Source organism: Thamnophis sirtalis, unplaced genomic scaffold, assembly GCF_051295495.1.
Source record: "Thamnophis sirtalis isolate CommonGarterSnake01/CBP01778 unplaced genomic scaffold, rThaSir2_p1.2 scaffold_8, whole genome shotgun sequence".
NCBI classification, from domain to species: Eukaryota; Metazoa; Chordata; class Lepidosauria; order Squamata; family Natricidae; genus Thamnophis; species Thamnophis sirtalis.
In genome coordinates, this window is record NW_028261388.1 from 17,877,741 (window position 1) to 17,894,439 (window position 16,699).

General features: G+C 41.9%; 1 protein-coding gene across 3 annotated transcripts in view; it reads right to left on the minus strand.

Annotated features, from left to right (window-relative positions):
* Positions 1-10,769, minus strand: part of GUCY1A2 (guanylate cyclase 1 soluble subunit alpha 2) — a 221,775-nt gene extending 211,006 nt beyond the window's left edge. Inside the window, exon 1 of one of the 3 annotated variants that reach the window (XM_087721159.1) lies at positions 9,627-10,767. In XM_087721159.1, coding sequence (XP_087577285.1) covers positions 9,627-9,941 — 315 coding nt within the window. In that variant the 5' untranslated portion in view covers positions 9,942-10,767. Of the gene's footprint in view, positions 1-9,626 lie in introns of all 3 variants that reach the window. The other 2 variants (XM_087721160.1, XM_087721161.1) reach the window with 2 other exon arrangements.
* Positions 10,770-16,699: the final 5,930 nt, after the last annotated feature.

Consider the following 16,699-nt stretch of genomic DNA (forward strand, 5'->3'; position numbering starts at 1 on the left):
CTATTTGCCAGGATAGAAATGTGCAGCAGTATAATGGCTGCATTTACAATATTGAAATCTAAAGGTAAACAACATGTAGCTTTCTTTCTATTCTTTCCATAACATTCCATATCAGGCGGAAGACGCAAATAATTGTGCCAGATATTGCATAATCAAACCCAGATAGCCAAGATGAGATCTTAAATCAGTTTATATCTGGCAAAAGAACCCGATATTCACTCATGAAAACCTCTCCTGTGAAAAGGATCGTAGCCTTTCCGTCAAATTAAGTGAGAAAGGCATGTAGAAAAATCTAAAGATTCTAAATTCAACCAAGAACAAAATCTTTTTCATGAGCACTACCATGATTGACAGAAAGCACTGGCCCCCAGTTTCGAAATAGTTCACACAAACCATCAAGTATGTCTTGATCTTTCATGAGTTGTTTTGCACCCAAAACCAGGATTCAACTCCTTTGAAAATCTTTGTTTGGAATGATGCAAAAGTCCTAAATGATAACTTCAATGGCAAATTGCCACATAATACTGCGCTGCTAAAATCTGCGCTGCTAAATCTGATAGTAAAACTTAGACAATCAGAAACAAAGGCAACAAAATCTTATCTTAAAAAAGACCATAGTAGAGATTCCTTTTCCGTTTCAAAACTTCTGAATGTAGCTTGTATTCTACGGAGCCATGGTGGCGCAGTGGTTAGAGGGCAGTACTGCAGGCCACTTCTGCTGACTGCCAGCTGCCAGCTGCCTGAAATTTGGCACTTTGAGTCGCACTGCCTCAAGGATGACTCAGCCTTCCGTCCTTCCAAGATGGGTAAAATGAGGCTCCAGACTGTTGGGGGCAATATGCTGACTCTATAAACCACTTAGAGAGGGCTGTAAAGCACCATCAGGCGATATATAAGCCTAACTGCTATTGCTATTGCACATTCCAGATATTAATCAATTAATTAATTGATACTAAAATCACTCACTGCTTTGATTGCTTACCTCTATTGAAGGGTGCAATGTTAAGGAAGGTGGGCAGATAAAAGCAAAATGTATTAATTTGTGTTTTTACTTATGGTGACGCAGTGGTTAAATGCAGCACTGCAGGCTACTTCAGCTGATTGCAGTTCTGCAGTTCGGCTGTTCAAATCTCACCGGATCAGGGTTGACTCAGCCTTCCATCCTTCCGAGGTGGGTAAAATGAGGACCCGGATTGTTGTTGGGGGCAATATGCTGACTCTGTAAACCGCTTAGAGAGGGCTGAAAGCCCTATGAAGCAGTATATAAGCCTAACTGCTATTGCTATTGCTATCTTTAACCTCAGATACAGGTAGTCCTATACTTATGACCACAATTCAGCCCAAAATTTATCTTGCTAAGTGAGAAATTTGTTAAGTGAGTTTTGCTCCCCTTTTACAACTTTTCTTGTCACATCTGCTATGTGATATAATTAGTAACACAGTGGATCACCGAATCTGGTTTCCCCATTGACTTTGCTTGTCAGAAGGTTTCCAAACGGGATCCCCAGGACACTTCAACCATCTTATATGTGAGTTATTTGTCAAGCATCCGAATGTCAATCACATGACCACAGGGATGCTGCAACAGTGTGAAAAATGGTCATAAGCTGCTTTTTTTCCTGTGCCATTGTAACTCCAAATTGTCACTGAATGAACTGTTGTAAATTGAGAATTACCTGTACTAGCATAGATAGCAATAGCAATAGTACTTAGACTTATATACTGCTTTACACTGCTTTACAGCCCTCTCTAAGCAGTTTACAGAGTCAGCATATTGTCCCCCAACAATCTGGGTCCTCATTTTATCACTTCGGAAAGATGGAAAGTTGAGTCAACTGAGTCAACCTTGAGCCTGGTGAGATTTGAACTGCCAAATTGCAGGCAGCCGGCAGGCACCAAAGTAGCCTGCAGTACTGCACTCCAATCATTGTGCCACGGTGGCTCATACAATATAACTGGAGTTACCGTATCTGAGCAGCAAAGAAATTCATTAATCCTTTATTGTCATCTAGAGCTTTCCAAATACAACCTGAATACAATTGCTTTGTGTGCATTGAGAAATGTAAACAGAGTTTACTTCCTGCCCTGCAACTCACCTAATGTACTGTTGCTCACGCTGCTGCTGGCCAGCCGGGACAGACTCCTAGAAACTGGAATATTTATTTTTATTTTATTTATTTATTTGTCAAGCATGTATAAGATAACAGGTATAAGTATAAACATGCTTATGAATACATGAAATGCATACGAATAAATGGGGACATTAGGACAGGGACGGTAGGCACTTTGGTGCGCTTATGCATGCCCCTTACAGACCTCTTAGGAATGAAGTGAGGTCAACAGTAGACAGTCTAAGGTTAAAGTTGTGAGAATTTGGGGAAGAAACCACAGAGTCAAGTACCGCATTCCAGGCATTGATTCCTCTGTTGCTGAAGTCGTATTTTCTGCAATCAAGTTTGGACGGTTTACCTTAAGTTTGTATTTATTGTGTGCTCGTGTATTGTTGTGGTTGAAGATTGTTGCAATTCCACATCAAATGTGCACACGTAGGTTATTGGATCTCAAACGTAATGTGGTCTTGCACAGATTATAACACTGACGTGTTGTTCCATTATGTGTCTATATCTAGGCAGACATCTGGAAAACTCAAAAAGGGCAGAATGTTTAAGCTGTCTGCCTTGTTTTTTTACCATGCTCAAGTATAATTTATTTTTTCTATTGTTGTTCTGTTCATTGAAGTCAATGGCCAGGAACTGAGATACAGGAAACCCAAGATAAGATTTGTTAAAGTGCTTTTGCTGCTATGAATTAAAAGTGTCTGTCTGGATCATTTGTAATACTGAAATATATTTTGGGTATGTCTCCTTCATTTGCGAGTCCAAGATAATTTTCTCACATAGTTCCACTCCCCGGAATAGCCATGCAAATAATTTAACCCCCCGAATTTTTCAGACCCACAAAATATCGATTTGTCCTTAATATATCAAAGCAGCTTTGAACCCAATACTAAATACATGTACGGTACTAAAAACAAAATCTTAAAATTCACTTCATAGTAGATATGTGAATAGAAGGGAATAGAATTCACTTCTAATAATTACGCTGTCTTCTAAATTTAAAAGACTTTCCTTTTATGAACACAATTATTTGTGATTCTATTTTTGCTTCACTTGAAATAACATATGTTAAATACATTGGAGCTTACATCAAATCAACATATTTAGGAGGCAGTTCAAACTTCGACTGTCCTCTTCAACCAATATTTAACTCCCAGAGCTATTAAATGTAATCTTCAGTACATTCATTTGCAAGTTATTTCCACTGAGTTGAGCTTATAAACCCAAGGGGGAAGTTTCAGTGCATAGCATAAATCAGCCGGGATTTCACATTACCTAGAACTTATGTACTAACTAAATAATTGAATTACTAACTAAGAAGAACTCAGTTCAAATCATACCTCTGTTGCAAATTTATTAGCTCGATTTCCACATAGCGCCAAGCCATGAACAAATTCAAGTTGAATTTTCCTTCTCTTGTTTCTCCATCATTTCACACAGACCAAAATTAGCCACCTTCTCTTCGCTACAAAATACAATATTCCAAAATATACAACCTAGGATGATGCTTGCACTTTAAACCAAGATCAGAACTTGCATCTGGACTCTTTATATTATAATATCGGGGGGCAAATAATACTAAAAATGACTTACTTTAGGCCAGAGGTGTCAAACTCAATTTCATCAAGGGCCACATCAGGGTTGTTTTTGACCTCGGAGGGGCTGGGGTGGGCATGGCTAGGGTGGGCATGGCCAGCGCAACATCACTCATATCGGGAGTACCTGTGGTGGCCCGAGCACTCTGCTGGTGAAATTGGGCTCTGGAGTTGTTTTCGGCTGCCACGGCCTCCTGCAACCCTCTGCCAGTGAAAATGGAATCACCATGAGCCAGATCTAAGCAACCCGCAGGCCAAATCCAGCCTCCGGGCCTTGAGTTTGATATCCCTGTTTTAGGCATTCCCAATCACATTAAGCATATAAAACAATTTTAAGACATGAATGGACTAAAAAAATATTTATTATTAGGTAAAGTTAAAGGTTGCCTTCGCGCATATGTGCTAGTCCTTCTTGACTCTAGAGGGCAGTGCTCATCTCCGTTTCAAAGCCGAAAAGCCAGTGCCGTCCAAAGACGTCTCCGTGGCCAGCATGACTAAACGCTGAAAGCGCACGGAACTCTTGTTACCTTCCCACCAAAGGTGGTTCCAATTTTTCTACTTGCAATTTTTACATGCTTTCGAACTGCTAGGTTGGCAGAAGCTAGGACAAATAACGGGAGCTCACTCTGTTAGGCAGCACTAGGGATTCGAACTGTGGAATTACCAACCTTTCTGATCGACAAGCTCAGCATCTTAGCCACTGAGCCACCACATCCCTTATTTATTATTAAATATAATGAAAAACTGTACTATAAAATATTTCTAGTGACAGTGAGCTGCAATAGCTAATACTTTATAATAATGATTTCTAAAGAATGGCTATAAAAGTCTGTGGTTTCAGTTTCAATGTGAAAAATCAATTTATAATCTGAGAAGTAGAACAAGAAAAAGAGACCACAACTGTTAATGGAATGCTCCTGACTTAATTTGTGCTTGTTTTGTCAAATTACCAGTAAAAAATAAATATTCCCCAGAATCTGAAAATCTACATCTATGTCTAAAATCATCTTGTTACAATTAGCTTAATGATCCCCAAAAGTGTGAATATATAATTGCTAAATCTGGAAGTGCTAGCAAGCTTGAAATAATATAATACATTTCTTCAAATCTCTTTAAACGTGCTGTTCAAAAATCACAAAAATTATGCCACTGCTTTATTAAGCAATTTAATTATTTTTCAAAAAAATATGACAAAGGTCAGCTGGGATTCTTCCTCTCTTACTGCAGCATCAATTGTGGGTTTGCCTAGGCAGAAAGAGGGGAACAAATTAATGAAATTCCATTTATACTAAACTATCTAACAGGCGTATAAAGAAAATTATCTCTCTTCAATCCAATTGGTAATTTTCCTTTATCTTTTCTGTTGTACCCTATTGAATATAAACTTGTCTTCATGAATAGAATAATTATTTTTCAAAAAATATGACAAAGGTCAGCTGGGATTCTTCCTCTCATATTGCAGCATCAGCTATGGGTTTGCCTAGGCAGAAAGAGGGGAACAAATTAATGAAATTCCATTTATACTGAACTATCTAACAGGCGTATAAAGAAAATTATCTCTCTTCAATCCAATTGGTAATTCTCCTTATCTTTCCTGATGTACCCTATTGAATATAAACTTGTCATCATGAATAGAATGAAAATGTCAAAAGCAAAATGGAACCCTTTCCTTTGATAGGCTAACAATGCAACCAAGTGCAGATACAAATCTTTTCAAAATATCGGGAGGTTGGTTACAGTTGACAAATCACACAGATTCCTATCACTTACAGGCAATAAATTGGCCCATAGTATATAAGCTTGTTTTATACAGCAATTTCTCAGCTCCAGCAAAAATAGCCTGCATGAATCTATTCTGCCCCCAACTTTTCAAAATACTTCTAATATCTAGCGTTAAAAATATTTCTAGTATCTTTTTGCCAAATCACACTCCACATGGGACTATCCAAATTTCACTGCATGAAAATTTTCTTGCGGCCCAAGCTTTTTTGAAGCTCATCTAAAAATATTTCATTAAAAGTCAATATTAAAAATAAACTTCAGTGTAAATGCCATTATATTTGAAGAGAAGGGAATAAAGGTGATCTAACTTACTATACCTCTATCTGAAGTCAGAAATTAAAATTCAGCTACCAACTTGTTACTGTTGGTGTCTGATCCATACAGGCATATATAATGGCTTCTATCCATGTTCAAAAGAAAAATTTGGACACTCTTATGATTTTACTACCTCCAACATGAACTATTCTAAAACAGATTGAAAGATCAGTGATCCTCTTAAAGTAAATATCTCAGTTCTGTTGGTCATGAAAAGACTACGCATTGTTCAATAATGTGAAAACCCAAACACTGCAGAGAAGAGTCACATTTGCACTTCTGGACACAACCGATCAACATGTGTCGATATTGCATAGATTTTTTTTAGAAAAATCTTAACTTCAACTGAAATTGTTTCAAAGTTTTCACGGGTACTAATTTCACTTTGAACATACGAAGCACACTTCTTAACATATTATGTAATAAGCTTCACAAAATAAAATGGAAATGGATGCACTATAGATCCGTATCAAAGATGATTACGTCCTCCACTCTTTCTACGCAGATATCTAAAGAGATTTTTCTTTTCATTGACAAAGCATCAAAATATATACCATTTCTCTAGTATGATTGGTTTCACATTCCCCAACCACAGTAAAGGCGGATTTCTCAGTGATACACCATAAAAAGGCATGCCAACCATGGGGTGGAAAGAGACATTAAACTGGGGCTAATCTGGTCCCTGTCCAGATGACTACAGGCAACCAGCATTAAACTCATCCTCATAGCTTTATCATTTGTTCTGCCTCTTTGCAATAGTGATAGAATGAATGGCTGTTACGGCAGTGGCATATCCCAGGGATGAATTATATAACTGAAAACAGATTCAGGAACTATGTATAGGTGCCATATAATTTTAACTATTTTATTTTTAGCTCTTGTGATAGTGCTTATTAGGAGAAATGTTGCAGAAATATTTCCCAGTTCCCTGCTCCGAATTGCTCTTCTCCAGCTGCTTATATTCTACATGGATGGATGGATGGATGTACAGACAGATAGAAGGTTTGCATACACACACACACACACACACACACACACACACACACACACCAAACACACATACATATAAAATATAGAGCGCGCGCACATATAAACACACACACACACACATATTCTACGTGCACGCACACTCAAACAGAGAGAGTGCAAGGAAGAACCCTACTGGAACAGAATGAGAATTAAAGCACATTCAACAGACTCAGAAAATCAGCTAACTTTTGCCAAAAGGGATTCAAAGCAGATGGGAGGGGAGAATTAAACAGAGTATTGGGGGGGGGGGAGACTGGCTGGCATTTTACTCCAGCATTTGGTTGTAAGGAACATAAATATTTATTAATTCTAAATAATGACTTCCTCCAGAACTCCTCTCAGTTCCATGTTTTAGGTATCTAAGATCAGGACCTTCCTTCTCTCCTCCCGTGATAATTTCATAGATCCTTTCTTTTCTGCCTTCTGGATAATGCCTTGCTTAGGAACTAGAACCTTTCCTATGGATCTTTGTTATCTTGATGAGATTCCTAGCAGCATCTTCTAAAAGTCATCCTACTGGCTTTTTGTAACATGGTCTTGCAGCCATAGAAGTACCACCATTTTCTTATTTACTGCAATGAAGAAGTTTAATCTATGGCAATTAAAAAGCAAAGAGCAGCTTCTCATGCAGGGGCTTTCTTATAAGACAAATGAACATCTCTAGAGAATACAGACAAAACTGATGGCATTACATAAAGCAAAGCAGGATGTAACCAAGCTGTACTTGGCCATTTCTTTCCCTAGGAGAAACAAACAAGTTCAGAATTCAAAGCAGCTTGGAAGAAACCATATGGAATAGCCAAGAGATAAAGGGAAACAAATTACTTTTCCATCTTTAGATTATTTTTTTTAATGATGGGAAAAAAACATAATTCCAGTAAGGAATAGAAGTCCGTGCAACACTCCACAGCTGGAAAGGATCAAGCTGAATTAGAGTACTTCCAAGATCTCGATTGGAATGGGATGTACCAATAAATGAAAGGATTAGCAGCCAAGATTGGAGAGAAAGGGGGAAATGAGCAAAAACCAGCAATTAGGGGATAAAGGCTGAAGTTGGGTAGAGAAAATTCTTGTTATCTTTGATAAGAAGTATGGGAAGCAACAAGCCTTGTGACCCAAGAAGTGAAAATAAACTTTGGAAAGAGGGAAAGAAGGACTGTGTTCCATTGGAAGATGATTCATGGGAAGTAAACATCTAAGCCATGTTCTCTCTCCGTGTTCTCATAAGAACACTACAGCATGGTAAGACAATAAACAAAACTGTCTGAGTCAGATTATATGTGTCACAGCAGAATCGGGGAATGGAATGTTGGACTACCATTCTCAGGCCATCAGGAGTCTTACAAAATAGCAAAGGAGGACCAAGAAAAAGGCTGTGTAGACGGGGACCAAAGGCCTATCTCAATTGGCATTCTGCTTTTCATTATCTAGATTTCTCTGGAAAGCTTCTGTGCAGAATAGAAGCTTGGGAGGGGGGGGAGGCTATGAAACAGTAATATTCCCATGCCACAAGTATTCAGTAAAAACTCTGTCTCAACTTACAGGCTTTTTTTTTTTCATTCTGTTTCTTTTTTTCCCCTGTAGGGCTTACGTGGAAGTTTTCTCAAGAGAATAACACCACTAAGATGGTTAGGGGAGGAGTAGAAGAATCAAATATTTTGGAATAAGTACAGAAACAGCATTGCACTCCTTCCCTTTGCTGTCTTCTGGAGCAATGGTCACCAACTGGTGGTCCATGGACCATCGGTGGTCCGTGAGAAAATTTTGGTGGTCCGCCGAAAAATTATTTGCATTTTTATATTGCACTAAATACCATTTATCTTTTTTTTAAAAAAAATCATCTTAGTGGCCCATGGGATTTAAAATTATGAATTTAGTGGTCCCTGGGGTCTGAAAGGTTGGTGACCCCTGTTCTGGAGGGATTTAACGCTGCCCATTAAAAGATGTCAATTAAAGGTGAGATTTATTTCCCTCCACCACCACCACCACCCCACATAAGGAAATCAGTGTGCAGTTTTGGAGGGAAACAAAGAAAATGCAATAAGAGAAGATGAGGTTATAAGGAGGGGAGGGAAGCCTTTGGAAAATTCCATAAAGAAAACCAGAGGCTGAAATGAGAAGGGAATCCTCCGAAATAACCCTAAATTCTGAACGGAGCCACTTCGAAGGGGTTCTGAGGATTTCCTGACGTTTCCGACCACTTCGGTGGGAATCTACAGAAAGAACAATGCCCAAACATCTGGAACCAGAGGAAGTCCCTTCAAGTCGTTTTCATTTTATTTATGTATTTATTTAAAATAAATAAAAACGACTTGAAGGGACTTCCTCTGGTATAATCATTTTGGGAGGCTCAGCAGCGGCGCAGAGGTGGGGGGCGAAGGGAGCAGGGGGGTTAAAGGGGACACCTGCGCCAGGGGGCAACCTGTGGCCGCGCTTTGAAAGCCCGCATCGTGGGAAAGAGTGGGTGAAGACAGGAGGGCGGGATGCCCCGGGATGTCTACGGCGGGTCGAGCGCGCCTCTTCCGCGGGCAGCCCAGTTTAGAGGATCCCAACGGCGCCAAAGAGGCTTCTTCTGAACCCCGCGTGTCCAGCCTCCGGCGCCAAAAGAAGACCGCCAGGTGGAAGGTCCGTCCTGCCTTTCCTCTTGGTCAGCCTCCTCTTCCAGATGGGCGCGTACGCATCCCGCCAACTCGGCTCGCCTGCCTGCCTGTCTGCCCACCTGGCTTGCCCGCACTAAACCGGCGCCTTCCCCCCTCCCCGAAAAAAAAAGAAAGAAAGGCGCGTTTACCGTGGGGGCGGCGAGGCGGCTGATGCTCTCGCCCAGGGAGTCGAGGTTGACCCGCCTTCTGCGAGGAGCCCTCCGGGAGCCCGTCGGGACCGGGCCAGGGAGACCCGCCGCCGCCGCCGCCGCCAAAGCCTCTGGCGGCGGCGGGGGGGGAACGGTAGCGACCGGAGTGGTAGCCCCGGATTGGGCAGCGGGGCTCCGGCTGCCGTTCCAGAGGAGCCTGGCCATGGGGCACTCGCCTTCTTCCTCCGGGCTGGTCTCCAGGTAGTCCGAGCCGAGCGAGCTGAAGGATTCCGAGGAGATCTTTCGCCGGGACATGCTGGCGGAGGGAGAGGGGCGGAAGCATCAGCCGGAGAGGGGCTTCAGAGAGACGGCGAGGCAGCGAGGGAATCCCGCGGGGCGACGGAGCCGGCTGGGCTGCTCATGGTCCAGGACGCATCGGAGCGCTTTCCTTGCCCTTCTTTTCCCCCCACGCCCAGAGGCTCCACGCGCGCTGCCTTTGCGCCGCCGCCCGGCTGAGAGCATTTAAAGGCGACGCCTCCGTCCGCTGCCCTCCTTCTCTGCCTCCCTTTCTTCTCTCCTTCGGCCCTGATGCCGCCGCCGATGCTGCTGCTGCCTGCCTGCCAGCCTCCCTCCCCGGGTCGCTTGGCCCGCCTCCCCGCGCCTCCGCGGCCGTCACGTGCTCGCCGCGGGAAGGTGCGCCTCGCCTGTCGCCAAATTTAAAAGAGGAGCGTCGGGGCGCGAACAGCTCCGCCGGCTCCCGGGGAGGCCTTGGCTTTGCAAAGGCGCAGGGCGAAGCTGGGGGGAAATTTTCTGGAGGCAAGCCAGGAGTCAGCCGCCAGCGAGTTCACGCGTTGAACTGGAGCCCTGGAAGGCTTCCGCCACCCCACAAGCGCGTCTGAATGGGTCCGACACGATTCTAGGCAACGTAACGGCGCGGCTGCTACTGATCCTGCTCAGCACTTCGAGAGCAGCGCAAAGGAATGGGGAAACCTGGCCTCCCCAGTTGTTGCTGTGTATTCACGATCATTTCGCCTCAGGCAGTGAAGGTCAAGGATGATGGGGATTAGAGGCCAGCACAGTCTGGCATGGTACAGGTGCTCAGCCTCAACTGTTAGGGAAATAGAATTCTTTATGGGCGAAGTGTGATTGGACACACAAAGAATTTGTCTTTGGTGCCTAAGCGCTCAGGGTACCTAAAAAGACAAGATACATTCGTCAAGAATCATAAGGTACAAGACTTAATGATAGTTATAGGTTACAAATAAGCAATCAGCAAACAATATCAATATAAGTTGGTAAGTATACAAGCAGCAAAGTTACAGTCCTGCAGTCATAAGTGGGAGGAAATGGGTGATAGGAACAATGAGAAGACTAATAGTAATAGTAATACAGCCTTAGTTTGACAGTGGTGAGGGAATTATTTGTTTAGCAGAGTGATGGCGTTGGGGGGAAAACTGGCTGGACCGCTCAGGATAATAATGGGATTGTAGAGCTAAATGTAGATCTCAATATTAGAAAACTCCTTCCATTAAATTAAAGCATTCCAGTATTTGAGACCCTGCCACAAAGAAGAGGGGGGTCAATTTATTTTCGAAAGTACCAGAGGGCAAGATAAGAAACAATGGATGGAAACTAATCAAGGAGAGAAGCAACCTGGGATTTATGAGAAACTTCATAACAGGAAGGACAATGAACTAATGGGACAGCTTGCCTGAAGTTCCAGGTGCTTCATCACTGGAGGTTTTTAAGACGAGACTGAACAGTCATCTGCCTGAAATAGTATACAGTCTCCTGCGTGATCAAGACCTCCAAGGTCCCTTCCAGCTCAATTCTGATTAATTGATTGATTGATTGATTGAATTGTGCTTTGCCATCTGCCCTGCTGTATTTACAAGTTCTTGTATCCTGCTCTCCCCCCCCTACACACACACACACACACAAAAGGGGATGAGAAGCAAAATGTCTTCAAAGAAAAATCAGAAAGTCCAATTGCCTCTTTTAAAAAAACACCTTTAGGGACAACCGTGACCTTATAGCAATAGCAGTTAGACTTATATACCACTTCATAGGGCTTTCAGCCCTCTCTAAGCGGTTTACAGAGTCAGCATATCGCCCCCAACAACAATCCGGGTCCTCATTTTACCCACCTCGGAAGGATGGAAGGCTGAGTCAACCCTGAGCTGGTGAGATTTGAACAGCCGAACTGTAGAACTACAGTCAGCTGAAGTAGCCTGCAGTGCTGCATTTAACCACTGCGCCATCTCGGACCTTGGATGACTGAGAATGTCCATAGACATTTACCAGATGTTACTTGTTCTATTTATTTACTTAAAGAAATAAATAGGCTGCTAAACCTTATTTTTTAATCTTGGCTTTCCTAATGCTGGATGATAGAACCTATAGCTTGAGATCCCAAATATGTTTTTTCAAGAGACAGCTGGACTTTGCTTTTGCTTGAAGACATTTCAATTCTCATCTAAGAAGCTTCTTCAGTTGCGACTCAGAAGCAGAACCTCTTCAAGGGGGGGGGGGGAAGTCCATGTGTCTTGAAAAAGCACCTTTGGGACAATCTTGTCCTGGAGGACTGAGAATCTCCATAGACACAAAAAGGGGAGGTTTTACATATAGGTGCTATAAATTGTCTTGTAGGTCCTGTGTAAAAGGACCTTATTGTGGTGTGAACCTTCTGACTTTACCTGAAAGTAGGTATGTGGCCAAGAGCCAAGGTGGCGCAGTGGTTAAATGCAGCACTGCAGGCTACTGCTAGGTCAGCAGGTCAGCGGTTCAAATCTCACCGGCTCAGGGTTGACTCAGCCTTCCATCCTTCCGAGGTGGGTAAAATGAGGACCCAGATTGTTGGGGGCAATATGCTGACTCTCTGTAAACCGCTTAGAGAGGCCTGAAAGGCCTATGAAGCGGTATATAAGTCTACTGCTATTGCTATTGCTATGTCTCCCTGGAATGCCAGCTTTTTAAGATGACGCACAATATTTATTCTGTGTTTTATATAACTCTTCTTATGACTGCATATCTGGAAATGGGGCTTTCTATATAAGAACCACCACTGGATCTGTTGTCAGAAAAAATCTTGAAGCTAGTTGGTTTGGGATCTTCAAGATATACTTTATAGAATGTACACCTTGCAAATGCCAATCAACCCAAGTTGTGTTTGAATTTGCACTTTCCACAGTGGTTTATAGGAAGATGCTAATTGCAGAATTGGAAGGTACCTTAGCAGCCAACCTGCCCTTCCCGCTTGCCACTTGAGGATGTCTAACAGCTTCTGTTTAAAATCTTCAAGGAAATGAATACTCATTATTTCATGTGCCACCTGCAGTTCCTCCTAATCTGTAGCCTGAACTTCTTTCTTACAATTTTAATCCACTTGTAATGGTCCTGCCCTCTAGTACAATATAAATGTACATCTTCTGTATGTTCTTCATCCATATTGTCAAACAGCAAATTCATGTTTACACAACCATAGTTTACTCAGTCCTGCTTGAGTTCTAGAACACATGTAATCACAAAATAAAGATACTGTCTCAATTTTCACAATAATGGGACCCACAGTAAATTAGCTGTGGACTAGGTCAAGATCTTTCTCTACCGCCTACCATCCAATCTTTCCTCTTCACGAGGGAGGTAGTCTGCATCTAAATGATGTTCCTTCCAATCATTTCACATTTGGCATGCTTGACAGACTGCCATTAAATCACACAAGTAAGCTGCCACACTATCAGGGGGGGGGGGAACAATTTGGGCAATGGAATTAGTTCACACATGCTACTAGATGCTGCAGGAGTGAAGATACAATTATGCAAAGGGTTCCACGAAACATGGAAAATGGACCCCCAAAATGATTTCTCTCTCTGTCATCAGCCTAAAATTTGAAGATAACCCTTGAAAGAGACATGAATGGTTTAAAAAAAGGGTGTCCCAATCACATCTCAGTCACATAGTGGTCACAGCTCAGATGGCTTTAAAGGGGGACCAAAATAAAATTCATGGAAGTCAACTCTATCCATGGCTACTAACCCGGTTGGTAGAAACATGCAGCCTTCAGATCAAAGCCAAAATGAATCTGATTCCTAGCTGTTGGAGATGAACCACAGAAGCACCTGGTTGACTCCTTTGGTATCTCACCACAAATTTGATCCAGGAAGGATCTCCTTGTGTTGTTGTTCATCTCTAAATAAAGAGCCGAGGTGGTGCAGTGGTTAGGGTGCAGTACTGCAAGCCACTTTAGCTGACTGTGATCTGCAGTTCAGTGGTTCAAATCTCACCGGCTCAAGGTCGACTCAGCCTTCCATCCTTCCAAGGTGGGTGAAATGAGAACCCGGACTGTGGGGGCAAGTTGCTGACTCAATTTGCTAAAAAAAAAAATGTAAACCGCTTAGAGGGGGCTGAAAGCCCTATGAAGCGGTATATAAGTCTAATAAATAATAAATAAATAAATAAATAAATGCAGAGATATCCACAAGGTATGTCCCAAAAAGTCAAGATAGCAGCCCAAGCATCTGTGTACGATTTCTGTTCCTCAGAGGCAGCCCATTCACCAACTTCTGCAATTATCTTTTCGAAGAATGCCAATGGAAATAGTTCTGGGATTTAGCCACATAGCTCATATAATGTGATAATCAAATAATCAATTTCACAGGAGGCTGCATTGCTAATGGCCGCAGACATTTGCTTACTATTTATAGTGAAACAATGTCAGTTAATTAGCAGAGCAAGAATACTGCCACGACTAAGAAACTGAACGTTGAACCATAAATCTCCCAGTTCACTGTATGTCTTCTCCACAGGCCCAGGAGGTAGTTTTAAGCAAGTTGCAACCTCTGCCTCAGTGCTCTTCCTTTCACCCCCTGATGACATCTGCAAAGCAGAAATAACTTAGCTGGTTTATTTTGCAGGCTTGTATGTAAGGGTTTTTGTTGTAGAATGTTGCAAGCACTAAACCAATATACATTGCCCAAATCTTGCTGGCCTTCTGAAAAGCCACAAAGATCTGGGTATTTCCCCAGGAAGTGCAGGATGGTTATAGCACTCTATGTGCTATATGTGAGTGTGGATGTGTTTGTTAGCTGTAATGGAAGGTTGGTTTATAGACCATCCTTGACCTGGATCTTTTTAATTGATTGTGAAATAGGGTCTAGTTTTAACATGTTTGCAACCCAGAATGCCTTCAAGAGATGGGCATCAATATAAATATGCTAAATATATAAAATAAATGTAAGCACCACCACAAATGGAAGCTGCTGGAGGAAACTATAGTGTACATTCATCTCCAGATTATATTTGTGTAGTGTTTGAAGCAGCCAGATTTCTCTACTCTCTACTAACATTCTACTCCAGTTATCAATGTTAATTATAAAATAATAAAACAATTAGTTTGTCCATCTTGCAATATTTTCAATACAATTTTTTATTATCTCTTTGAATTCTTTTTCAAACACTAACCTCTGTTTTCATTAGTTAACCATTGGTAAAATATATTCCATATTAAAAAGTATTCTGTTTCTTCCTTTTCCTTCCTTTGATTCACTTCTTAAGGGGCGGAGGAAACCTTTCTTAGATTTTCCTTGTTTGTTTGGCAATTTGAATCCAATTCTTTTGGCACTTGGGCCCAGAATTTAGTACATATGAGCAACAATTACAGTCGTCTGAATTGGGCATGTGCAAAGCAGAGGTGCCTTGGTTTGGCATGATATATTGTACCACCAAAACAATACATTCTGCCTCTAGGAAAGAGCCAAACCGCTATGCTCTTCAATGAGAGCACAGAGAGGGATGACCGACCTTCTGCTCACCTCTAGAAAAGTGGATCAGCATGGCCACTCTGTGACTTAAAAGCTTCTCTCCATCAAGGTGCTTCAAAGGGCTGCTTTGAACCAGTCTTTGCCAAGCTAAAGTCTCCTCTAAGCTCTGCACACCATAATGATAGCAGATAAAAGCGCCACAAATGTTCAGAACTGCTCTCTGAGAATAAATAAGTCAGACTATCTTTAAAGGTAAAGGTTCTCTTTGCACATATGAGCTAGTCATTCCCGACTGTAGGGAGCGGTGCTCATCTCCCTTCCAAAGCTGAAGAGCCAGTGCTGTCTGAAGATGTCTCTGTTGTCATGTGGCTGGCATGACTAAATGCTGAAGGCGCATGGAACGCTGTAACCTTCCCACCAAAGGTGGTTCCTATTTTTCTACTTGCATTTTTACATGCTTTCGAACTGCTAAGTTGGCAGAAGCTGGGACAAGTAACGGGAGCTCACTCCATTATGGGGCGCTAGGGATTCCAACCGCCAAACTGCCAATCTTTCCAATTGACAAGCTCAGCGTCTTAGCCACCTTAGACTATCTTTATCCATAGGCTTATCTCATTATCATGATGCAGGGAAGAAGAAGAGAAATCAATGAAACAAGCTTATTAAACCAATAAACTATAACATTACTCCATGCATAGGTGGAAGGGGAATTTATTTAAACCAGGTCATATTTTAACCAAAGAGCTACTTAGAAGCTCTTTAAGTAAAACAATGCTGGACAGCTCCTCTCTGTTTATTTTTGGAAAGCAAGACCAACCTGTTTTTCTACTTTTTCCACTTCTGTAGAAATCACTTCCTCTTTCTATAGAGCTACCTTGCAAGTTTTTGCTACTTAAGTAAGATGTCATTGTTAAATGTCACCTAGAAATCTGAAACATATTTACAGAAATACTTTAAAACAAGCCACGAAAACTAACCTCTCATTTACAATTGAGACATGTGTTGTATGTGTCAGAGGAACTGACTGTACTCAGTATATAGGTCTGTCTTCCTCAAGGATGAGTTAATATAGGAAAGGGGTAAAGGCATGAATGAAAAGGGCCATACGAAACAGTGTGGCAGAAATATTACGTTCAAGAACAGAAAAGCTAGGTTAGGCTTTGAAGAAGGATGACACTTTTTAAAACAATGAAAGGCAAGCTTTCCGAAACTTCAAACCTTCTCTTTTTTTCAACTGCACCCACGCCTTCCTTTTCAAACTGCTTGACAATTCATAGAAGCCGTGCTAACAACAACATCACATATTCCATCAAA